The following is a 26,874-nucleotide window of genomic DNA, read 5'->3' as shown; positions in this document are numbered from 1 at the left end:
AGAGGTTTTTTATCACATTGTTAAAAGAGAAGCAAATTGTGTGTTTTTGTCTTTAACACTCAATGGATTAAAATAATTTAAAAATTTCATCTCAAGTTCCCAAATACATCAAGACAAATGACATACACACAGATTATAGGAAGGGATGCTAAGTTAAGAGTTTCTAAAAGAAGGCCAGCATATCTGGATGTTTAAATTGATGATTTAGATAGTTTCAGGCATTTGGTGATTTTTCCAGATTGTGTGCAGAGACACAATTTCAAATCCTGACAGAAGATCTCTGTCTCTTTTTGAAAGTTAACAGATATTGGGTTTACATTGAATCACTGCCTGTGTTGCTTGGTTGGTCACATAAATTCAGGACATACTCTTGCAGAATAATTTGAGAGTGAGAGGACTTCCAAGTTCTCCTTTCACAGTTACTCACTCATGGACGGTCTGATTCTGATTCTGCAAAAGTAGTGTCTTTTTTTAAAACACAAAGTGTTGATTTGCTATCAGATGATTTACACTTACAGACTAGCAGTTATGAAATATGGCCATAGCAAACCGAGTAAAATTCTAGATCAATTATTCACAGTGATTAGATTAGATTAGAATAGAATAGATTACTGATGGAGCTCTCTTCTTCCCCATTATCCATCGTCTCAAGTGATTGACTTTAGCAGCTCTTTCTGTATCCCTGAATAAACAGATTATGTCTGTTAGGAGTTTATGGAATGGATCATTCACTCTCGTCTTAGTTGACTACCTTGATTGGCTACTTTCACTCAGGACGAACTGTTTTTGAAAGCTTTGTAGTTTGCAAGGTGAAAATATGTAAATGTTCGGCCATTTTAAGAATTGCTGTTTGGGTCACTTACAAATATTATTGCCACTCTTTTTACAACTTTGCTGAATGAACTGAGCTGCAACTTTTGGATACAAAACATATTTTCATACCAATGCCACACAAGCTCCTTTTATTCTGAAGATTTTCGAGAAGAAAATTGTTTTATTTTGTAAATGGTAAAATAAGAGAGCTGCTTTTCACCAACCAATTTTTCACAAATAGCCAAAACAAAAATAACTTGTCCTCCGCTACCCCTCCCTCCCTCCCTCCTCTCAGATCTTGGCTCCCTCAAGATGAAATCCCCCCATGTCACATTGTTAAACTGAAATTAATAAATCTGATTAAACTTGTGGAATAGTACCAGAAAAGGAAAAGCATGCTTTAAGAAAAAGTACCCAATTGTCATTTAACTCCAATTAGTTCATTATTGTCCTTTAGGAAAAGATCCTGTATCCCAGCTGACGGACGGACAACAAACTGAGTCTTACCAGTAGTATATTTCAAAAGCATTGTTTTTAAAGTTGACTGTGCTCTGTTTTGACCTATGCAAAAGTGCCATCAATTTTCCTACAGGATATATTGGATAAGAATCAGTGATGAGGATATATGAAAACAATCCTATATTATGAAAAATAAGACAAAAGATCCATTCAAGAAAACCTCATGCAAAGCAAAGCATTGTGTGGGTTTGTTTATGTTAGAACATTTCTAGTCAATTCTATGATGGAACCCCAATGCTCAACTTATGGAGTCTTGCGATATTATCTATGTGCAGTCCTTTTGTTTTAAACTTACAGAGTCAAGTGGGAACGTTCTCACTCTGGAGTGAGAACTGCTAGTGACACTGTTACAAAGCTATGCTTCACAACTTTTTTTTATTTAATGGGCTGAAAGCATTGATCAACTTTTAAAAATACTGAGCAACAACAAATCTTTAGAAATGGCTTACCCACCAGCTTCCATGAGTTATATATTTGCTTCATTACATCCTAAAAATTCCAAAGTCATTAATAACAGAGGCAAGCTGTCTAGAAGAACCTATCAGAGATAATCACTTTAAAAGATCCAAGTGGTCTCATCTCCTGACCCAGTCACAAAACATCAAAACAGTACCTGTTTATTCAACTGGGCTGTGGAACAAGTCATTAGATGCAATTGCTTTGGGCAATGAACCCTGGCTAAGGAGGGAACTCTTCCAACTCTAACGTAAGCACGACTAAGCCACAGACCTGGAATCAACCTGTTATGACCATGTTTGAATAATTAGTGGTTGATGAGAGGAAATCACATGACAAAGCCCACTCACCCTCTCACATTTAAGAAGCTGCTTTTCATCAGATCAGAAAAGAAGAGATGCTAAAATGGAAGGTCCCTGAGTCATCGTTCGCTCGCTTGCAATCAATCCTGGAAGTTCAAACCTTCCCTGTTGTTTAGCTGTTCTGGCACCTCAGGCAGTGTTTAAGAATCAAATTCAGCTGCTCTCTCCAGAAGATGAAAAGCTAGAAATCAACATCCGTAAATCATCTAACACAGAATCCAAAAAGACACTTCAGACTAATCTTAAACCAATCAAGGCATCAATCTACCAAACCTATATATAACTGATGTTTCTGACATTTAAAAAAAAAGCTTAATTTATCCTCCACTTTGTAACTTTTGTGTGTGTGTGTGTGTGTGTGTGTGTGTGTGTGTGTGTGTGTGTGTGTGTGAAAGAGAGTGTGTGAAACCTTTCATATATGTGTGAGAGTTAGAACTGTTTTATTAGTTTCATTTAAATCTGGTGTAAGCATAATAAATATGACTCCTCTGGTTGAAAATATATTTTTGTGCACTCTTTCCAGCACGGCACTTGAACAGTTAAACACTCCCCGAATAAAGTAGCATATTGTTCATTTAAACAAAATTGTTGTGGTCAAATAAGGTGTGGGAAAAGCAGGCAGTCACTCCATCAATTCTTACCTGGACACAAGGAATTAGTTACTGAATATTTTAATGTCGTTGAATCAGGTATTTGCTACCAAAAGCTACTTTTATTCTTTCTCTAATTTAGGAGAGTTCAGCCACCAACATTATTTAATTTAGAGCACTGAAGGTTCAATCTAACATTTTTACCATTCTCTACAAAGCTAAGTATGAGTTTGAAGTCTCTGTGTGTTTCTATACCTCAAAAGCGGTAGGGTATTAGATTAGAAGATCTTTGAGAAAGTAGATAAATCTTCCATCAATTTCAAAACCATTCTAAATTAATTCAAAACAGAGCTCAAGTGCCAATGTTGAAACCTTCTTTGATCTGAAACACTGCAAGATAGCTTGATTCCAAAAACTACATATTTCAGCCTTTGAAAACAGGCTGGCACCATTTCATACTGCAGACTCTTCTTGAGTCTAGTTTACTTATTTGTGGTTAATTTGTTTAGGAGACACTTCATATTTAATAAATTTGTGCAGTAAAGTTTGAAAACTTGCAGAGATGCCAGAATTGCCTTTGAATGGCCAATGAAAGACATTGGAATTTACTTTTAAAAATGAGGCAATTACAACATATAAGCAAGGAGCAGGACTAGGCCATTCAGCCCCTTGAGACTGCTGCCCCATTTAATACTATCATGGCTGAACTGATTGTAATCTCAAATTTGTGTCTAGTCTACCCTGATAACCTTACACCCCATTACTTACCAAGGGTTTATCCTCTTACCTTAAAAATATTCAGAGAATCTGCTTCCATGACCCTTTTAAGAAGAGAGTTTGAAAGATTTACAACACTTTAAGAAAACAATTTGCTCATCTGTTTTAAATATGCAGCCCCTATGTTTTAAACAATGACCCCTAGTTCTAGATTCTTCCTTAAGAGGAAACATCCTCTCCACATTAGCCAATTTTCTTCAAAACTACAATTTTGCAGTTAATTCCTGGACTTGTTGTACATGGGAACACTTGACTGTTTTATGACTGAGTTTTATGGCTATAATGAATGAACAATACTTACGCACATAGACTATGTGTTTGGATTTTTCAGCTGGGGAAAGCCAGCGACAGATCAAGCTGCTCAACTTGGGTCTTCAGTTTATGAAGCACCTTTGCTGTGAAATCAGAGTGGAATCTAATTATTCCTCTGGAAGTCTGAGTGAAAATATTCCTTAATAATGCATTTCCTGAGCAAGATTTATGTGCCAAAATTGCAGAGCCAACCATGTATGATGAGTTAACACAGTGTGGAGCTGGAGGAGCATTGAAACATCAACTTTCCTGCTCCTCCGATGCTGCCTGGCCCACTGTGCTCCTCCAGCTCCACACTGTGTTAGCCCTGACTCCAGCACCGACAGTTCTTCCTATCTCGACATATGATGGGTGACTTAATTACATGTGCCAAAAGCACCAGATTGACAGGCTTGGGAACTTCTTTTCATTCAATCAGCATTGTAGGCTTCATCAGGTGAGTGACCATTCAATGCACATCCCTAATTGACCATGAGAAAATGGTGGTGAGTCAGTTTCTTGAACTACTGAGTCATTTGGTTGGCTACACCCATAAAGCTGTTAGGGAGAGAGTTCCCAAGGTGTTGATCCAATGTCAGAGGAAAAAAAGGCAAGATCTTTCTAAGTCTGAATGGTGAGTGGCTTAAAGAGAAACTTGCACGTGGTTGTGTTGCCATGTACATGCTGAACTTATCCATATGTACAGCAGTGGTCATAGGTTCGGAAGATGTTGTTTAAAGACCCTTGGTAATTTTCTGTGGTACATCTTATAGATAGTACACACTACTGCTACTGTGCATAATTGATGGAAAGAATGGATGTGGTGCTAATCAAGCAGATCACTTTGTCAGATGGTGTCAAGCTTGTTGAGCTCTGTTGAAGGTGCACTAAGTCAGGGTAGTGGAGACTGTTGCATCACGGGACTTGTGCTTACAGCTAGTGATTAGGCTTTGTGGAGGCAGCGGGTGAGTTACTGTTTGCAGGATTCCCAGCACCCGAGCTGCTTTTCTATCTGCTGTATTTATATAGTGAGTTCAGTTCAGTTTCTGGTCAATAACAACCTCCAGCAGATTGATAGTAGGGAATTCAATAGTAATAATGCCACTGAATGTCAAATGGTGATAGTTAGGTTCTCTTATATTGGCACTTGTAGTTATGAATGGCACTGAACATTGTGCAATTATAGAGTCACAGAGATGTACTGCACAGAAATGGACCCTTCAGTCCAATTTGTCCATGCCAACCAGCTATCCTAAATAAATGTAGTCCCATTTGCCTGCATTTGGCCCATATCCCGGTTGCAGGAACAGCAACTCCTATTCCACTTGGGAACCCTGCAACCCAATGGTATCTATGTGGATTTCACAAGCTTCAAAATCTCCCCTTCCCCTACTGCATCCCAACACCAGCCCAGCTTATCCCCGCCTCCCTAACCAGTTCTTCCTCTCACCTATCCCCTCCTCCCAGCTCAAGATTCACCCCCATTTCCTTCCTCCTAACTTCATCCCTCCCCCATGACCTGTCCGTCCTCCCCGGGCTGACCTATCCCCTCCCTACCTTCCCACCTACACTCACCTTTACTGGCTCCATCCCCGCCTCTTTGACTTGTCTGTTTTCTCTCCACCTATCTTTTCCTCTATCCATCTTCGATCCGCCTCCCCCTCTCTCCATATTTATTTCAGAACCCCCTCCCCCTCCCCCTTTTCTGATGAAGGATTTAGGCCAAAAACGTCAGCTTTTGTGCTCTTCAGATGCTGCTTGCCCTGCTGTGTTCATCCAGCTCTATACTTTGTTATCTCAGATTCTCCAGCATCTGCAGTTCCCATTATCTCTCTCCCTCTAAACCCTCCCTATTCATATACCCACCCAGAATGCCTTTTAAATGTTGTAACTGTACGCGCCTCCACCACTTTCTCTGGCAGCACATTCCATAGACGGACTACTGTTTGCATGAAAAAGTTGCCCCTTAAGTCCCTTTTAAATCTTTCGTCTCTCATCTTAAACCTATGTCCTCTAGTTTTGGACTCCCCTACCCCAGGGAGACAACTTTGTCCATTTACCCTATCCGAGGCCCTCGTGATTTTTATAAACCTCAATAAGGTCACTGCTCGGCCTCCGACATTCCAAGGAAAATAGTCCCAGCCTATTCAGCCTCTCCCTATAGCTCAAGCCCTCTAACTCTGATAACATCCTTGTAAATATTTTCTGAACCCTTTCAAGTTTCACAATATCCTTCCTGTGTCAGGGAGACATCAGTGAACATCCCCACTCTGACTTTATGATGAAGCGCTGCAAATGGTTGGGCTGAGAACACTGCCTTAAGGAACCCCTACAGAGATATCCTGAAACCAAGATGACTGATGTCCAACTACCACAACTATTTTCATTTTTTCTTGGTATGACTCCAACAAGTGGACTCTTATTGACTACTATTTTTCCAGGGCTCTATGAAGCTACACTCGGTTAAACTTTGCCTTGACATTGAGGGCAGTGACCCTCACCTCACCACTGAAGTGAAGCTCTTCTGTCAGTGTTTGAAGCAAAGCTGTAATGAATTCAGGAGCTAACTGGCCTTTGTGAAACCTAAACTGAGCACCAACGAGCAGGCTATGTTTTATCCTCAATTGCTGCTTTATAACACTGTTGATGGTCTTTTCCATCATTTTTCTGAAGACTAAGATAGACTGATTGGGCAGTAATTGATAAGGTTGGATTTACCCCGCTTTCTGTGTGCAGACAGCCCTGGACAATTCACCACATTTTCTGAAAAATGCCAGTGTTATAGCTGTATTGGAACAACTTGACCAGGGGGACAGCAACCTTTGGTGCTCATCTTCAGTCCCATTGCTGGAATATTTTCAGGGCCAAAACCTATGCAGCATGCAGTGCTTCCAGCCTATTCTTGATACCACAAAGAGTGAATCGAATTGGTTGAAGATTGGCATCTTTCATACTGGGCAAGGAAACCTCCTACTGATTATCATGTCACACTATTACCCCCAAACCTTCACACCCTCCCCAGTCTTCAGCTGATGAATCTGTAATCCTCCATATTTAACACTAATTGCAGGAAGCACCAAGGGTGACGAGCACAGAATGTACTGTGAACTTCAAATGTCCATCACCAAGCATGACTTGACTGTACCAATATTGGCCAAGCTGGTTGAAGCCTAAAAGGCGGAGCCAAGATGGATCATCCACTCGGACTCTTAGCTGAAGGCAATGGTAGAGCAGGAATATGAGGTTGGAGATTGTATTTGAATACAATTCGGGTGCCGATGGCCTGCACCATCTCCTGGGCACCCAGTATTACATTACTAAATCAGTTCAAATCTGTCTCATTCACCAAGCCACACAACATAAGACAACGTAACTTCAATGTGAAAATGGGACTTTATCTTCACGAGGACTGTGCGGTAATCACTCTTACCAATTTTGCAATGGATTGATGCATCTGTGTCAGGCAGATTGGTGAGGATGAGATCAAGTGTGTTTTTCCCTCTTGTTGATACTGTCCGCACTACTGCAGACCCAAACTTGCGGCTCTGTTCTCACTGTTCATGTTGGTAAATATTATCAACATATTTTACCTGGTTTCCTTTTTTCCTCTTTCTTCTCCTCAAGCCCTCTCTCTTTTCTAGCTTTCTTCTCTTAGTGAGATAGTCTGAAACACTACAAATACTGGCACAATCATGGATTTGCAAAACAAGAATGTCAGAGGCAGAATTTTTTGAAAGAAAACGGACCTGGGTTTTCTCTGCTGGGAGTGGGGATGATCATAGCGGTTTGGCAGAATCTTCCTCCTAGCACCCAGCCTGTTATGACCTTCGATTATTTTCCTCCAGTAGCAAGGTGAAAACTATTGTTGCTGGGAGAGAAAGATACAGCAGGACACTTATTGCCTATCAGCAGAGAAAGCATCACTTTAAAACTGAAACAAACTTATCAGTGGGCAGACTGTAACATTTTACATTCAGATCATTTCACGGGTGGCAAGTGGACCTCCAGTCAACGCAAATTCCACCTACTCAATTCAATTTCACTTCTCTCGAAAATTGTATACTCAGCTTTCTTGTTTTTGGCATGACTTTCTTTCTAACAATTTCTGTTACAAATGTCGTCCTTTTGCATTTTATCTTCCAGCTATATCTTTCAGGTTTAACTGACAGTCTCATGTTTAAAGCAGAACTGTCCGTATGTCCTTTGTTCTCTTCTCTGTGATCTTAGGCAAAAATCTGTAATGCTAATTTCTTCCTTTGTCAGCAATTCATTTACAGGTCTGTCACTAATGCCAATTAACTCTCCTCACACCTTAGGTTCTAAATTTAAAGAAACCATCTCCTAATGTTTTAACCTGAATAAAGGTCATCTTGTTACTGGGTGGCAAATAAGACAATTGACCCTCAATATATTTGAATGAGATGATATTCCTAGGTAGTTCATCTTGCTTTTCTTTTATTTGTTCATCTGATGTGCGCATCATTGGTTAGGCCAGCATTTATTGGCCATCACTAACTGCTCTAGAGAATGTAGTGGTGAGTTACCTTTGTGAATCCCTTGAACACCACACAGTTCTTAATGGTTTGACACAACCAAGTGGGACTAACCACTTCAGAGGGCTGCTGAGTGTGGGTTTTGAGTCATGTGTAAGCTAAACCTTGTAAGGATGGCATATTTCCTTACCTAAAGTAAACCAAACAATTTGAATAATTGAGAATGAATAACATGGCCACCTTTCAGCTGGCTTCCAATTCTAGGCTTTTTTTAAAATTTCAGATTTCATCGTCTGCAATGGTCGATTCAGGCCCATGTCCCCAGACCGTTAGCCTGGGCTTTGAGGATTACCAAATTAGTGACATTACCACTACACCACTGAACAACTTCAATGTTTATAGCTTGAGTGTTTTGAATTCCACGTCAATTTACATATCTTTAAAATATAGTGCACAATTCAATCCAAAATCAGTTCCAGATAGACAAGTACAATCAAAAATTCTGAAAAATTGACTCAACAGATACCATTGTGTTAGTTATTTCAAAATGTCACAGAAATATTTTGAACAGCTCCAGGAACATTTGTAAGCCATTAATTATGTTGCATAAGAAAGGAAACACCGATTTATATGTGAAACATGTGGTTTGCACAGTTGGTGAGTCACATTTATGAAGTTTCTTTAGTCCTTTGAGATACTATATAAATCAATATCACATATTGCGCAGCAGGTTTAAAGATAAAGATAGATTAATATTTTTGTGGAAATATACACCAATTCTGGCATCTTATATAAAATGTTAATTTCTTTTAGAGTGTGATTGAAATGCACATTTCCAGAATATTATTTGAGTCAATATTTATCTTTTTTTCTTTTAGTCAATACCAAGTATTCATCAAGTTTCATCATCAACCCGTAACCTGGAGCGCTCAAATGCCAATTTATGTACTACCAGCCCTAACATACTGATCCCACTCTTTTGTTTGATTCACAGCTTCTGCAATCAATATTGCACATGTTCTGTGTAAAAGCAGTTGAGAGTGTAAACTGAACTAGGGTATAGTTTCTACTTTGGACATTGATGGCAAAGTAACGATAAATTTAGTAAAGCAATTGCACTCATTTGGGAAACGTTTTATTTTGTTAACTTTCAATTCAAACATATTTGCATATCAGAGTGCAAAATCAGCATAGTCAGGCAACATTTTAAAACCTCGAGTTTTAAAACGTGTTTTGTTTTAAGAAAATCCTTGTCAGCTTAAAAAGTTAAGGTAATATGTTGCAATTTGATTAATACAGCTGAAAGTGTTTTTATCACCAAATAGTGAATATTTCATCGCAACATCAATCCAAAACCAGGGGGCACAGTCAAAGGAGCATCTCAGGAGCAGAAAAGCTGGCGTTTCATCAGCTTGAAACATCAGCTTTTCTGCTCCTATGCTGCTGCTTGGCCTGCTTTATTCATCCAGCTCTACACTTTGTTAAACTGACTGTTGCCATTTAACACAAAGCACTTTCTTGTGCGTCAGTATCTAATGTAGGATCAGCCTGCAGCACCTGCAAGAGGGTCTATTTAATATGGGATATACTGTGTTGTTGACTAAAGTTGGAAAGAGATGGCAAAAGACTTTCAATCATCTCACTTTAAAAAAACTAACCAAAGCATGCTTTTTATATTTTTGTAGACTCTGCAGTACATTTACTGTATGTTACCGGAAATAATTACAATTTTATAGCATTAGAACATTTGAACATAAGAAATCGGCGCAGGAGTAGGCCATTCAGACTCTTGAATCTACCCTGACATTCTATAAGATCTTGGCTGATTCGCCCAGGTCTATTGCACCAACTCCTCATAACTTTCAGCACCTTGATATTGCAAAACTTAATCTCCCTCTTCTTTGATTACATTCAGTGATCTAGTATCCACAACAGTCTGGGGTACAGAATTCCAGACATTCACTTCTCCTTGAGAGAAAAAAACTACTTCACACCCCACTTATGAATGAAGTGTCTTATTTTGTAACTATGTCCCCAAGTTTGATATTCCCTAGCTAGAGGAAATGCTGTCTCAAAATTCACCTCGTCAAGCCTCTTCAGAATTTTGTCTGTTTCCATAAGATCACCCCTCTCGTTCTCCTAAAGTCTTATAAGCAAAGACCCAAAATGTTCAGCTATTCTCTATAAATCAATCCTTTCATTCCAGTAATCAGCATGGTAAATCTTTTTTCAACTCCTTCCAAGGCCAGTATAAATTTGTCAAATATTGGGACCAAAAACTGTACACAGTACTCCAAGAGCAGCTTCACCAACACTGTACAGTTGTATCAAGAATTCTCTGCTGTTTTTTTTAAATCCAACTCCTTCCAATAAAGTTTAGATTTCCATTCGCCTTCTTAATTATTTGTTGCATCTGCATGCTAACATTTTGTGCTTCTTACACAAGAACACTCTGATCCCTCCACACTGCACGTTTTTGGAGTTCCTCTTCTTTTAACTAATCAACTGCTTTTTATTCTTCCTACCACAGTACCTAACGTAACACTTTTTATGTTGAACTCAACATACCAAGTTTTTGTCTCCTCACTTAACCTATCTATATCCCTTTGCCAATTTATTTCTGTCATTTTATGCCTACCCACTAATTTTTGTATCATCAAAATACTTGTAGACATCACACTCTGCCCTCTTCTCCAAGCTGTTAATATGGGTCGTAAACAATTGATTGATCCTTGTAACACACCCCTTTCCAAACTGAAAAGGGCCCATTAATCCTGACTGTCTGTCTTCTGTATCAAATAATCCACAATCTATGTTAATACATCGCACCAAATACTGTGGGTAATTTTGTGCAATAACCTCATATGTGGCACCCTACTAAATGAATTCTGGAATTTCAAGCACACCTATTGACTCTTCTTTGTCAACTCTGCTTGTTATATCCTCAAAAAACTCTGCAAATTTGACAAACACAAGTTCCGTATCTAAAAACCATGTTGGTTCTGTTTGATAGTGTTAAGCTTTTGTAAATACCCTGCTATTTCTTCTTTAATAATGGACTTTAGCATTTTAATTTAGCAAACTAGCCTTGGTTTAAACATCATGGGGCATTTAACGCTGTCACTCTGTTTATGTTTGTCCTTAGTCCATGTGCTCCATCTTTGGTGGCTATGTCTTCAGCAGCTTAGTCCTTCAGCTTTGCAAGTCTCTCCTTAAACATTCCTGCCTCACCACCAATATCTCATACCAGAAGGCATGCCCTCAACATATCTCTTTGACAAAAGATTTTGGTTAACAATCCTATAGACAAGCTCGTAGGGCATTATGTCAATTTTGTTTTGAAAATGTTAATGTGCAATTGTTTGTTTAATGTTAATTAATGTTAAGGTTTTACTATCTCTAATGTACTTTATTAATGCAAGTTTTATAAAGTAATTACATGCTTTTTATTTAATCCTTCTGTGGTACATACACTGCTAAATGTTTAGCCAAACTATTTCCTGACTTAAGCAGACTGTCTTTTAAAAGAACAAATCTAATAGCAGGTTACATATTTTACATAATGATTACATTGCACAAATGGTGAGGTGTTTCTGTCTGCCTCTATCCAAATGTACCTTGAAGATATTCAAAATTATTGGAGTGAAGATACATTTCCTCTCTCCAGTTGTTTTTGTCCTCAATTTTGAATGCATTGACCCATAGATTGTTACAAATTAAGCAAGTTATTGGAAGTCGAGTTGCCATTCTTCACACATGGCCCTTGTCAATCTGTCATTCTCACCATTAGGAACAAGAGAATTTAGCCTGTTATGCTTCTGTCCAATATTCACATATATACTTCATGCAGTGACATGGCTTTTACGCAGACAGGAGGTGTTAGATGTGAACTGCCTTCCATGCTTGGTTGCAAGTACAGAACAGACCGTTCTCCTATCAAGCCTCTACTGACAAAATCTACACCAAACCTACGTTAGGCACACCTTCCAGCACTTGGCCGATAGCCCTGAATGTTGTGACATTTCAAGTGCTCATCCAAGTACTATTTAAAGGTTGACTGTCTTCCCATCTCAACTACCCTCCCAGGCAGTGATTTCCAGATTCCCATGACCCTGTGGGTGAAAAGAATATTTCTCCAGACCTCCTGCTGCTTGTTTAAAATTATACTCCCTTGTTATTGACCATAAATCTGGGGGTAGCAGCTGCTTTCTATCCATCCTGTCCATGCCCCTCATAATCTTATACACCTCACTCAGGCCTCCATCAGCCTTCTCTGCTCTAAAAAGATCAATCAGACCTTATCTAACCTCTCTTCATGGCAACATCTGGTGAACTTACTCTGCCCATCTCCGGTCCACTCACATCCTTCCGAGAGTGGTGACCAGAACTGCACACAGTATACTAGCTGTTGCTGAACCAAAGCTTTTTTCAACTCCAGCATAAGATCCCTGCTCTTTTCACCTAGGCTACAACTAATAACATTAAATATCCTTCATGGTTTCTTAACTAACTAATTAACCTTCTTGGATCCCTCTGTCCTTAGAGCTTATTAACGTCCTGCCATTTATTGAGTACTGTTACTCAATGTTATACCTTCCAAAATGCAGCACCTTACAATAATCAAGATTACATTCTATCTGCCACTGATCTTCCCATCTGACCAATCTTTTCATATCCTCATTGAGTCAGTGCCATAGAGGTGTACAGCATAGAAAACAGCCCTTCAGCCCATCAAGTCTATGCCAGACAAAAATAATCACCAAACCATTTTAATCCCATTTTCCAGCATATGGCCCAGAGCCATGTGTACCTTGCCATCTCAAATGTAACATCCGAATACTTCTTAAATCTTATGAGGGTTTCTACTTCTATCCCCCTTACAGGCAGGGAACCCCAGATTCCCACCACCTCCCTGTAACCATCTCCGTCACTGTCAGCCAACCAATTTTTATGCCATCCACAAACTTACTTATACCCCCACTATTTTCGTCTTTCCTTTTTATTCATATCATAAACAATAGGAGACCAGCAGTGATCTTTGTGCTGTACCATTGGACTACTGTCACTCCAACAGCCTTCTTTCACCACCCTCTACCAATTACAAACAAGCCAACTCTGGATTCAAATTGCCAAGTTACACTAGATCCCATACACTTTTTATATTGTCTATCATCTACATACCTAATCACCTCAAAAAATTTGATCCAATTTGTTGGGCCTGACCTCCGTCTACCAAGGTGTTGCTTGATAAAATCTTGCCCCTCCAAATAGAGACTAATTCTTTCCTTCAGAATTTTCTCCAGTAATTTCCCTTCCACTGGTGAGACACTCACTGGTCTGTAATTATTTGATTTATCTCTACCAGCCTAGTTGAAAAGTAGAAGCACATTAGCGATCCTCCAATCCTCTGGCACCTTCCCTGTGGCCAGAAAGCATTTGAAAATTTGGATCAGAGACCCTTTAATTTCCTCCTTCATCTCCCTGTGATATAATTATTCTGGCCCTGGGGATTTTTCCACTTTTTATTCTGACAAGATCTTCAACAAATATTCACTCCCTATGTAAAACTTGTCTCACTTCCCAAATTCTGCACATGCATCCTCCTTCATCAGTATGAAGACAGATGTGATGCCCTCATTTAATACCCTGTCAATGTCCTCCAGCTTCATGTGTAGATTACCATCTTGGTCACTAATGGGCACTACTCTTTTCTAGGCTATCCTCTTCCCCTTTATGAATTTAAAGAATACCTTAGGATTTTCCCTAATGTTACCTGCCAGTGATTTTTTTTCATAACTCCTTCTCCATTCCTAATTGCTTTCTTAAGCTCCCCCTTGCACTTTTCATACTCTACTCTGACTCTGATTTGTTCCCTTTGTACCTGTTAAAAGCTTCTCTTTTCCTTCTTGTCTAATCCTGAATATTCTTAGACGTCTAGAGTTGCCTGGGTTGCTTTTCTGACTGCAAGTCATCCATTTCTCATACAACTATTTTGGCTGAACCTTCAAAATTTCCCGCGTCAGTGCATCAACTCTGCAGGATCTATGCAGTCCAATTGTCTTCCATTAACATAAGGCATGACACTGATTTTATTGACATTTTAAAGAACAGATTTACGATATTCAGCTAATGTGTGGAACCTCTTTCTGTTGTTTTAGACTATAAGCACTCTAACTGTGGCTGAAGCCAAGGTGTCAGGGATTTACTTCTGTGTAGCAACAAATGATTATGGTGAAGACCGCAGAAGAATTAACTTTTACATTACAGGTAAGGAATTATCTGTAACCAAAAAACCCATTTTTTCAATTCAATTCATTTGTCAGCTTGTTATTATTTTACGCAGGAAAAAAAATCATTATAAAAGAAAGAATTGCAGATGCTAGAGATCTGAAACAAAAACAGAAATTGCTGGAGAATCTCAGCAGGTCTGGCAACATCTGTGGTAAGAAAGCAGTGTTAACATTTAGAGTCCAGTGACTCTTCATCACAGCATCAATCAGTCATGACTTTCTTGCACTGCTAGCAATACACAAATGTTAGATTGGAAAGTTTTAAAATGAACTGGTTATTTCTGAGACACAGGGCCAGATTCAATTAGGAAGTCAGATAATTTGAGTTGGAAATTTTGTGACTCACCAAATCTGCCGTAGTAAAAAGTGGCCTGAATCACAGGGTTATTACTTCTGGGATGGTACAGGATAAAGTCAGGCACGTAAAACCTAGAAGCAGACGCTAGTAAGGCATAAGGGAGAGGAGTCAATATAAGTGGCCTGTCTCAATATTCTGCAAATTTTCCCAGTAGCTTTAAAAGATTTTAGACCATCAATATCCCACCATTCACATTCCCTTATTGCCCCACAAACACATACGTCCCATGACTCTCACAATCTCCATAACTAATCAATGTCAACTATGTCCTCTTCTATGGCCCCATGCTAGCTGTCCTAATATCCACCATGGTAAGACCACAGGAGTTGTATAGATGAAAAAGGTACATGAAAATGACAATCTACGCTGCTGTCTTTCACACTCAGTCAGTGGTGAAATAAACTCCTGTTCATTAAAGCATTAAACATCCTCACATAGCGATCACTTATAAACAAACTTCCCTTCAAAAAACATATCTTTTAATTGCTTCTATAAGCCGTTAATGTGAATTTAGAACACCCTGCTGAGATAATTAGGAAAGTTGATGTTTTGGGTCAGGACCCTTCTTCAGAAATTCTGAAGAAGGCTCCTGACCCGAAATGTCAACTTCTCTACTTCTCTGTTGCTGCCTGGCCTGCTATGTTCATCCAGCTCCAAATCATGTTATCTCTGGCTCCAGTATCGGCAGTTCTTACTATCTCTGCTGCTGAGATAATTGTCCTTTTTAGAATCAGCCAAGCATTCACATTTAATAGGGATATGTCAATAAATAACTGCTTTGAAATTTCACAAAAAGGTGCTCCACCAATTAGATTGTCAACCCAAATAGTTCCACTGGGTAATTTTTACATCCCTGGCAGCTTTTAGTTTTACAGTTTAAAAAGCAAGAGTTTTGAAAATATTAGGTTTGGGAGATTAAACGGACTTTGTCTACTCGTCTTGATTATTTATTTCTACACAATCCTTTGTGAGTTCCAAGCTGCACATTAAGACACTTGCAACAAAATAATTGGATTCTGTATTAACTTAACACTGTGCATAAATGGTCCTGGTGAGTTTGGTTTCCCTCCCGTGTGATTCACACCTTGCCCACTGTTCCCTACTAACCAACTTTAGCAATGAGAGTTGCATATCTGTGTCCTGTGAAATTGCCAGAGAGCACCCACAATTCCGGGAAAATCATGTCCCATAATTTGCCTTGTCTCTACTTCCGAAACTTGCATGAAAAATTAACTGCTACGCGTGCCTCCAGTTTAGACTAAAAAATTATTTTGTGATGCCACTACAGTGGATATGCCTAACATAGCCAGCAACAGGCTCATGGCAAATTGGAATAGCGACAATAGTGTGCAGTCACCTATTGTGACCTTAGAAGCAGCAAGATCTAACAGCTTAGAAAGCAACCGAGGGCCCGAAAATATTCTAGATACATAAAAGATGTTCAGGAATGGGAGTAATTCTTGAAATTAGTTAACTTAGCACAGTCAGTCATTAAATCTGTCTGCCTCTTGGCTGCATTGTGTTCTGGGAAAGGGGCATATAGATTTTCTACATTTCTCAAGATCTCCAGATAAATATGAATGAGGAAGTTCCTACCAGCAAATAATTTGTCCATTTAGAGGTATTCTACAATCCCCTACCACGGCAGCATTCATTTCTTCAACGGCATCCCTGACTTCTGCCTCTACCGCTAGCCTACAAAGTTTCTTCTACATGCTGATAATCCTCAGCATTAAGTAAAATCTTGGAACAAGTGTTATAATTACCTTTGACTAATTTTAACATGGCTCCTATTCTCCTACTCTCAAAATGTTGATGAATATCGTACTTTTATACATCTTGTTACCTTATGCTATGTTTCGTTTTGTGGATGAAATGCCCAAGTCTCGCGGTAATACAGACAACCAGCACCGGAGAAGCGAAAGAACTGCGGATGCTGTAAATCAGGAACAAAAACAAAGTTGCTGGAAAAGCTCAGCAGGTCTGGCAGCATCTGTGAAGAAAAAATCAGAGTTAACATTTCAGGTCCGGTGACCCTTCCTCAGAACATCCTCAGGACCCAAAATGTTAACACTGTTTTTTCCTTCACAGATGCTGCCAGACCTGCTGAGCTTTTCCAGCAACTTTGTTTTTGAACCAGTGCCAGAGATCCAACTGTGTTTTTCCATGGCAACCTCTCAGTATCTGCTATAGAGAATATTTACCCACCACTCCCTCATGTTTCAAAGTGACTGCTGTTTTCACTCAAATGTTTGCCAGCCTCACATACATTCCAGGTGGTCAGAGGATGACCTATGTGTAGCATGATTCCTTGGAAGATTTCATTCTTGTTCAAAACAGAAAATGCAGGAAGTATTAATTTTCTGTTCCAATTTTTTTTGGGCACGAGTGCTTTTGGAACACTAATTGGCTGTCACAAATTGTTCTTTTTATCATTATCTTCAGCAATGACCATGAGCAGCAATTTTTTTGGCTTGTATCCTAAGAAATGGATCACTGAAGGGGTTGTTTATGTAAAAGTGTAACAAAACAGGCTTTTGTGAGTACACTGCTAATAAGGCACAATTATTTGCAAGTTTAATTTTATTCCAAAGCTTTGGAGCTATTTGGAAGGATAATCATGATTATCAGAAGGAATGCTGAAGGAGTCAGAAGTGCAGTAGAATGGGGGAGCATTACTGTTCCACCTGGCCCACAAGGACTGCTCCAAAAGGCATTTACCTGCATCTCTCTCTGCGGGGTTTCCCAGGTCTTGGTAAGAATAGCCAGCAGCTGATAAATATAAATGAAGTTGCCATCTGCACCATTTAAACATAGTGAAGCGTCCTATTTCTCCAATGAAGCATGCAACCTGCCAATATAAAAATAGCAGAAGGCATATCAGAAGCAGGTTGGAGGCAAATTCTCTGATTTAAAAGTTTTTTGACCATCTTTCAATCCTATTCCAACTGTTCCGTTTTAGGGTACAGAGACTAATATACATTTAAAGCTCATTTATACGCATTGTACTTTCTGCACTATAAAAACAGGAATTTCAACCTGATTGCCCTGGTTGATGGGAGTAGTTTTACTTTGGTGGGTGCCCTTCCCATTCTCACATATCCTGAGTACGCCTATGCCTGCCCCATATAAAGATTATGTATTGTTCATATACTTAAAACAACATTCAAGGTGGTATTTTCAATTGAATCAAATTGTCTTCAGAGTTGTGGGATTTCCTATTATACAATTCTATGACACAGTCCTTCACGGGCTTAAAGAGATTGACTTCTCTGCTGATGTGTACAATTGTTATCTTGTTGGACACAGTTCAAAAATGTTACTTGCAAAGCAAGATAGTGGTTGGCATTGTAGTTAAGAAATCCTACTTTCAGTTGCTAGTTCTAACTTTATTCCTCTTTATTATGAGGAATTACAGTATTTTTTCAAGGCACTATTTTTAGGTGTCTTAGACTTCAAATCCTGATCAGATGTGAACTGGAAAACAACCAAATTAATGCTACTGTGCTTCCTGTGCATAATAAATCCAAAGCAGACAGCCCCCTCACCTTCAACATTAAAGCATTCAAAGCAGGAAGTTCCAGATTCAGTTCTTGAACTGTTCTGCATTAGCTAGACTGAGTTGGGAAACAGCTCAGATGCTGCAAATTGTTCATCAATCATGAGATGGTGAAGGAGGAAAATAGGACTCAACCTATCATAATTCAGAAACCAACTTTGGAAAATAACAGCCAAATGGGATTAGGCATTAGTGTCAGTACAATGAAGCAGCCAATCTTTGCCCAATCTGAATGTTTAGTAACATCTTTAGAACCATAATCTCAAAAAAGTCATAAACTAAAAGATTGAACATTGGCAAAGAAAAATAGCATTTGAAGATTTACTTTTATTTAGCTTTTCTTTTTCTATTAGAGTCACAGAATCATGGAGATGTTTTGCTTGGAAACAGACCCTTCAGTCCAACTCAACCACGCTGACCAAACATCCTCAATAAATCAAATCCCATTTGCCAACATTTGGCCTATATTCCTTTTAATCCCTCCTTTTCATATACCCATCCAGATGCCTTTTAAATTTTGCAATTGCAACAGCCTCCACCACTTCCTCTGGCAGCTTATTTCATACACTCACCACCTTCTGTGTGAAAAAGTTGTCCATTTGGTCCCTTCTAAATCTTTCCCCTCTCACCTTAAACCTGTGCCCTCTCGTTTTGGACTGCCCCACCCCGCGGTAAAGACCTTGTCTAGTTACCTTGTCCATGCTTATCTCCACATAAAACAGTAAGTTAGGTTTGAAGGAGCATAATCAGAAGGAAATTAGATGGAAGCCTATTTGTCAAGCACAATCTTTGAGCTAATAAACTGTGAAGCTGGATGAATGCAGCAGTCCAAGCAGCATCTCAGGAGCACAAAAGGTGGCGTTGCGGGCCTAGACCCTTCATCAGTATTCACCCAGCTTCACACTTTATTATCTTGGATTCTCCAGCATCTGCAGTTCCCATTATCTCTGATACAATCTTCAAGCTTCCAGGTTGTAATATAAATATAAACACAGTCCAAAAGCAAGCCACAAAGAGCATAAGTAACCTTTTCCATATTCCACATGCATATGAAGGTACATCCTTATGTTCTATTTTGAGCAGTAAATCACAAGGAACATTGCCCCAAATATTATAGCTGAGGAAAACAGCGAATGCCATATCTATGTGCAACAAAGGAGACAGACAAAAAGCAGGAAACCATGAAAGAATATGGTGATGTAGATAATATATAAACATGGGTATATTTGGTTAGCTAACAAGCAGAAGTGAGTGGACATAAAAGGCCTTTTTTCCAATTTGCCAAGGTGTAACCACAACATCAGTGCTGGGGACTCAACTATTCACATACACCTCCTCCCACCCACCCTCCTGCAAAAATTCCATCCCCTATTCCCAATTCCTCCGCCTCCGCCGCATCTGCTCCCACGATAAGACATTCCACTCCCGCACATCCCAGATGTCCAAGTTCTTTAAGAACCGCAACTTTCCCCCCACAGTGATCGAAAACGCCCTTGACCGCGTCTCCCGTATTTCTCGCAACACATCCCTCACACCCCGCCCCCGCCACAACCGCCCTAAGAGGATCCCCCTCGTTCTCACACACCACCCTACCAACCTCCGGATACAACGCATCATCCTCCGACACTTCCGCCATCTACAATCCGACCCCACCACCCAAGACATTTTTCCATCCCCACCCCTGTCTGCTTTCCGGAGAGACCACTCTCTCCGTGACTCCGTTGTTCGCTCCACACTGCCCTCCAACCCCACCACACCCGGCAACTCCCCCTGCAACCGCAGGAAATGCTACACTTGTCCCCACACCTCCTCCCTCATCCCTATCCCAGGCCCCAAGATGACATTCCACATTAAGCAGAGGTTCACCTGCACATCTGCCAATGTGGTATACTGCATCCACTGTACCCAGTGCGGCTTCCTCTACATTGGGGAAACCAAGCGGAGGCTTGGGGACCGCTTTGCAGAACACCTCCGCTTAGTTCGCAACAAACAACTGCACCTCCCAGTCGCAAACCATTTCCACTCCCCCTCCCATTCTCTAGATGACATGTCCATCATGGGCCTCCTGCACTGCCACAATGATGCCACCCGAAGGTTGCAGGAACAGCAACTCATATTCCGCCTGGGAACCCTGCAGCCTAATGGTATCAATGTGGACTTCACCAGTTTCAAAATCTCCCCTTCCCCTACTGCATCCCTAAACCAGCCCAGTTCGTCCCCTCCCCCCACTGCACCACACAACCAGCCCAGCTCTTCCCCCCCACCCACTGCATCCCAAAACCAGTCCAACCTGTCTCTGCCTCCCTAACCGGTTCTTCCTCTCACCCATCCCTTCCCCCTACCCCAAGCCGCACCCCCATCTACCTACTAACCTCATCCCACCTCCTTGACCTGTCCGTCTTCCCTGGACTGACCTATCCCCTCCCTACCTCCCCACCTATACTCGCTCCACCTATCTTCTTTACTCTCCATCTTCGGTCTGCCTCCCCCTCTCTCCATATTTATTCCAGTTCCCTCTCCCCATCCCCCTCTCTGATGAAGGGTCTAGGCCCGAAACGTCAGCTTTTGTGCTCCTGAGATGCTGCTTGGCCTGCTGTGTTCATCCAGCCTCACATTTTATTATCTTGGAATTCTCCAGCATCTGCAGTTCCCATTACCCCTATTCACATTCTATGACTTGATTTGAACGTACTCAGTGTATAGAAGTTGAATTTGCAATGACACCAAGGCAAGAAGAAAAGCAAATTGTCAGGAGGAGCTAAGCAGTCTGCGAAGGGATACAGAGTTAAATGACTGAGGAAAAAAACTTGCAGATGGAGTAAAATGTGGGAAAGTACAAACTTATTCACATTAGCAAGAGAAACAGTGCTTAAATGGAGGCAGATTGTACACAATCATTTGGGTGTCATGATACATGAATGACAAAAGGTCAGTATGCAGGTGAATCCTTGAGCCTACTTGTGGAAACATAAAGAGACCAAAATACTTTCATTGCTTCACACAGAGCTTACTTCACCAAAAAATATTTTTGGAAAAGCATTTCTTTTTGGAAGATAATTTAAAAGCTGACAAGTTGTATGAACCCATTCAATATTTGAAATCTCATTTCTTTCCAACATCTCTTCTATACTCACCAGATCCGTCCTCAGTCTCTTTTCTGCGACATTCTTCATCAAGTAGACATTTTTTGCAAAATGAACAAATACCACTATATTTTCTTCCTGATTGCCCATTATTTTGGACAGCCTTTAAAATCCTTGATAAATACATAGATATGTCTGTTGTTTCTCCCAGTCCAAGTATCCCGACACCTAAGGTGCTTTTAACTCTTCCACTTATTTTGTTTCTTATTCCCAAGCTAATGGACAAACTTTGTCATTTAAAACAAAAACAGAGTGCTGGAGACATAAAGCAGGTCTGACAGCATCTATAGGGAGAAAAACAGAGTTAACATTTCAAGACCAGTGCACCTTCATGAGAAGAAATAGCACTTGTCATTCAAGCTCAGCAAGATTCATTATAGTTTTCATTTGTCATTTGTCATTCTTCCCACGAAAACTATAATGAATACTGCTGTGCTTGAATAACTATGGGAAGACCAGAATAGGAACGCTATCATGGCACCACAAGCAACATACTTTAATTTTGGTAGACAATTTCTGAACAACCTGTTCAGAGATGCTATGATTCACCTCTGCAGCAAGTGGTGATTGAACACAGGACTCCTGGCTCAGAGGTAGAGGTACTACCACTGTACTAAAGCTGATTAACTTCCAACACGTTTTTGCCTCATTCCCTCTGCATGTAGAAAGTGATTAGGAAGGCGAATGGAATGTTCACACTTATTGCATAGGATAGGAATTTCAAAGGAGGGAAATTTTATTACAGTTGAATAGGGCCTTGGTAAGAACACATCTGGAATTTTGGTCTCCTCATTTGAAATTTAATTTAATTTTATCAGAAGCAGCACAGGGAATTTTCACTGGATTTATTTCTGGGGAGAAGACTTTATCAGATAAAGAAAGGTTGAACGAGTTGCCCTTATACACATTGAGGTTTAGAAGGATAAAGAGTGATCTTAATGATTCATACAAGAAACTGAAGTAACTTGATAAGGTGGACAGCAGGAGGATGTTTGCTATTTTTGGCAAAGACGAGAATTAGGGGAGCCACTTTGAGAATAAGATGGAGATCCTTTTAATATAGAGATGAGAAGAAAAAGATCTTTCAGAGAATTATTAGCCTGTGGAGTACTCTTTCCAAATGCATTTATTCAAGGCTGAGTTACATAGATTTTGGACAGATAAGTCAAACATATGAAGGGAAGGCCAGCAAGTGGGGCTCAGACCACAACCGGATCAACCATGACATTATGGACTGACTAAGTAGGTTTGAAGGACTGGTTGGTCTTCTCCTACCTCTAAGCGCCATGTTTCTCTGTATGTGCACATCAAACAATAATTTGATTTTTCCATAACAATGTTGACATTTGCTGTTGATGCATTTGCTTGACGAATTCTTGCAACACAGTGGATAGTTCCTTGCCTCCTGCCTCTAAGTAAGAAGCTATGGGTTTGAGTCTCATTCAACATTTACTGGAGAGCATGGTGGCTCAGTGAACCCTGCTGCTTTACAGTGACAGGGACATAGGTTCAATTCCAGCCTTTGGTGACTGTCTGTGTAGAGTTTGCACATTCTCCACACTTGTGTGGATTTCTGCTGGGTGCCCTGTTTCCTCCTACAGTCCAAAGATATGCAGACTAAGTCAATAGTAAATGCCTGAATAATGGGATAGGATGCAGTTTCACTTGGGCAGAATGATCTCTGAAGGATTGGTACAGACTTGAGGGGCTAAATAGCTTCTTTCTGCACTATAGAGATTCTATGATTTAATGGCCAAGGAAGGTGCATTGGTATTGCAGCCAAGCAAGTTTATTACAATATAAGACAATGGCAAGTAGTAAGAACAAGAGAAATTCCTTGTGATGGAAAAATGTTGGAACTTTTATCATTACACCATCAGGCAGCACGGTGGGTCAGTGGTTAGCACTACAGCCTCACAGTGCCAAAGACCCGGTTCAATTCCAGCCTCGGGCAATTGTCTGTATGGGCACATTCTCCCCAGGTCTGTATGGCTTTTCATCAGGTGCTCTGGTGTCTTCTCACAATCCAAAATGTGCAGGTTAGTTGGATTGGCCATGCTAAATTGCCCATAGTGTCTAGGATGGGAAATGTCGCGGGTGGATCTAGGTGGGATGGTCCTTGGAGGGTCAGGGTGGACTCGATGGACCGAATGTCCAGCTTCCACACTGTAGCGACTCTAAAATCAGAGTTCATAGCTCCAAACTATAGTGTGCGCATGAAAGTGCATATTGGCAAAGAAAATGGATTCTCTGCTATCATCTCCATACATTTATTTTCAGTTGATAACAACAGTAAAGAAACTTAGAGCTAAGGTCAGTTTCTTCCCCTGATTAAAAAGCAGTACTTATTTGTTTAGACATGGTTACATAAAAACCTGTACATTCTGTCCTGCCAAAAATAATACCCCATTTACGGGTTTACAGCTGGGGGCTTGGGTGGAGGGAGGGGCTTATAGAATTCCTTGAATGATTTTCTGACTACATTCCCATCTTCCCACACCTCTCCACAATTTTATGGTTGGAGTGGAGCAGCCTACGCTAGCCCACCTGTCTTTCCTTAATTAAAGCCCTTAAGAGGGCAATTAAGGACCACTCATGAGTGTTTCTTACCCAGGCTAAATTTTCAGGCTGGGAATATGCCCAGAAAGTGGCCCTACTCAGACCTCCGGAGGGATGATCAAGGAGGGGTTACGCTCATCAATGGCATCCAATAGTAATGAGCCAAATAATTTTTTTAAATAATTGGTGAAAGCTTAATGGTTGGTGTAACTGAAATTAGCTTACAATTCCAGGTCTCATTTTTTTAATTTAAACTCCATCATAGCCCATGGTGGAATTTGAACCCATGTCCCCAAAGTTTCATCCTGGTCCTCTGAAATATTCATCCCCTAACATTACCACCCTGCTGCTATTTTACCCACCCACCCCCATCTTAACATCATTGCCCATCCAACTCATGCTCGGAGTTAATGATACTCAAATTTAACTTGTGGTACTGTGCTAGTGAGTTTTGAGAAGATTTGTAGCTCAGGTTGAGGTTCTGGATGTGAGTTTGCTCGCTGAGCTGCAAGGTTCGTTTTCTGACGTTTCGTCACCTTTTTTTTTATATTTGAAAAAATATACTTTATTCATAGAATGTACAAAAAATAAAACATTTATACACCTACCCAGTCATGCAAGCCACTCCAGGTTACCCGGGGGTACGTACACCAACTAAAAGGGAAAAAAAAAACAAAACAGAGAAAAAAAAAACAAAGCAAAGAAACCGCCCCGGCAGTCGTCACCCCGCACAGTCCCAGTTGGCCCCCTGACCAGTTGGGGAAGGCGCCAGCTGGGCCCAGTTACCAGATAGGATTCTTTTCCCTTTTCTGGACGAGGGGGCTCATACGGTGGTCTTTCCCCACCGCGCCTTGGCGGCGGCTGCCCCAAGCTTTAGCGCGTCCCTCAGCACGTAGCCCTGGACCTTGGAGTGCACCAGTCTGCAACACTCGGTCGGGGTCAGTTCTTTCAGCTGGCAGACCAGCAAGTTGCGGGCAGACCAAAGAGCGTCTTTCACTGCATTGATGGTCCTCCAGGCGCAGTTGATGTTGGTCTCGGTGTGCGTCCCCAGAAACAGCCCGTGGAGCACGGAGTCCCGCGTCACGGAGCTGCTCGGGACGAACCTCGACAAATACCACTGCATCCCCCTCCAGACCTCCTGCGCATAGGCACACTCCAGAAGGAGGTGATCGACAGTCTCGTCCCCCCCGCAGCCACCTCGAGGGCAGCGTGCGGTGGTGCAGAGATTCCGGGCATGCATAAAGGATCTCACTGGCAGAGCCCCTCTCACCGCCAGCCAAGCAATGTCCTTGTGCTTGTTTGAAAGTTCTGGCGATGAGGCATTCTGCCAAACGACTTTGGCAGTCTGCGTGGGGAACCACACGACGGGATCCACCCTCTCCTTTTCCCGAAGGGTCCTGAGGATACTACGTGCTGACCACTGCCTGACGGCCTTGTGGTCAAAGGTGTTTCCCTTCAAAAATTTCTCCACGAAGGACAGGTGGTACGGAACGGTCCAACTGCTCGGAGCGTTCCGCGGCAACAAGGCCAGGCCCATCCTTCGCAACACCGGGGACAGGTAGAACCTCAGTAAGTAGTGACACTTGGTGTTTGCATACTGAGGATCTACGCACAGCTTGATGCAGCCACACACAAAGGTAGCCGTCAGGGCGAGGGTGGCGTTCGGTACGCCCTTTCCCCCATTTCCCAGGTCTTTGTACATGGTATCTCTGCGGACCCGGTCCATCCTCGACCCCCAAATGAAGTGGAAGATGGCCCGGGTGACCGCAGCAGCGCAGGTCCAGGTAATAGGCCAGGCCTGCGCCACATACAACAGTACCGAAAGCCCCTCGCACCTGACAACCAGGTTCTTACCCGCGATGGAGAGGGACCGGAGCGTCCACCTGCCCAGCTTCTGCTTAAATTTGGAGATACGCTCCTCCCAAGTCTTAGTGCATGCCCCAGCTCCACCAAACCAAACACCCAGCACCTTCAGGTAGTCTGTCCTGACGGTGAAGGGGATGAAGGAGCGGTCGTCCCAGTTCCCGAAGAACATGACCTCGCTCTTACCCCTATTGACTTTGGCACCCGAGGCCAGTTCAAACTGGCCGCAGATGTCCAACAGCCTACTCACCGACCGACGATCGGTGCAGAAGACGGCGACATCATCCATGTACAGGGAGGTCTTGACCTGAAGGCCTCCGCTGCCTGGGATAGTCACGCCCTTCAGGCTCACGTCCTTCCTGATGGAGGCAGCGAAGGGCTCCACACAGCACACGAACAAGGCAGGAGAGAGTGGGCAGCCCTGCCTGACTCCAGATCTAACAGGAAAACTGTCTGATTCCCACCCGTTGATCGAGACTGCGCTAACGATGTTGGCGTAGAGCAGCCGGATCCAATTGCGGATGCCCTCCCCGAACCCCAATTTGGAGAGGACGTCCCTCATGTAAGCATGAGAGACCCTGTCGAAGGCCTTCTCCTGGTCCAGGCTGACGAGGCAGGTGTCCACCCGCCTGTCCTGTACGTAGGCGATCGTATCCCTGATGAGCGCGAGGCTCTCAGCGATCTTCCTGCCCGGCACAGCACAGGTTTGGTCAGGGTGAATCACCGACTCCAGGACAGACCTGACCCGGTTGGCAATGACCTTGGCCAGGATTTTGTAGTCCACGTTCAAAGGTGAAATGG

At 41.6% G+C, this 26,874-nt stretch overlaps 1 protein-coding gene across 1 annotated transcript in view; it reads left to right on the top strand.

The window, feature by feature from the left end:
• Positions 1-26,874, top strand: part of kdrl (kinase insert domain receptor like) — a 197,265-nt gene that overhangs the window by 105,356 nt on the left and 65,035 nt on the right. The window contains exon 12 of the mRNA XM_048544908.2: positions 14,460-14,568. Within this exon, the coding sequence (XP_048400865.1) occupies positions 14,460-14,568 (109 nt within the window). The remainder of the gene's footprint in view (positions 1-14,459; positions 14,569-26,874) is intronic.

Source organism: Stegostoma tigrinum, chromosome 15 (genome assembly GCF_030684315.1).
Source record: "Stegostoma tigrinum isolate sSteTig4 chromosome 15, sSteTig4.hap1, whole genome shotgun sequence".
NCBI lineage: Eukaryota > Metazoa > Chordata > Chondrichthyes > Orectolobiformes > Stegostomatidae > Stegostoma > Stegostoma tigrinum.
This window is presented reverse-complemented; position numbering and strand designations above follow the sequence as displayed.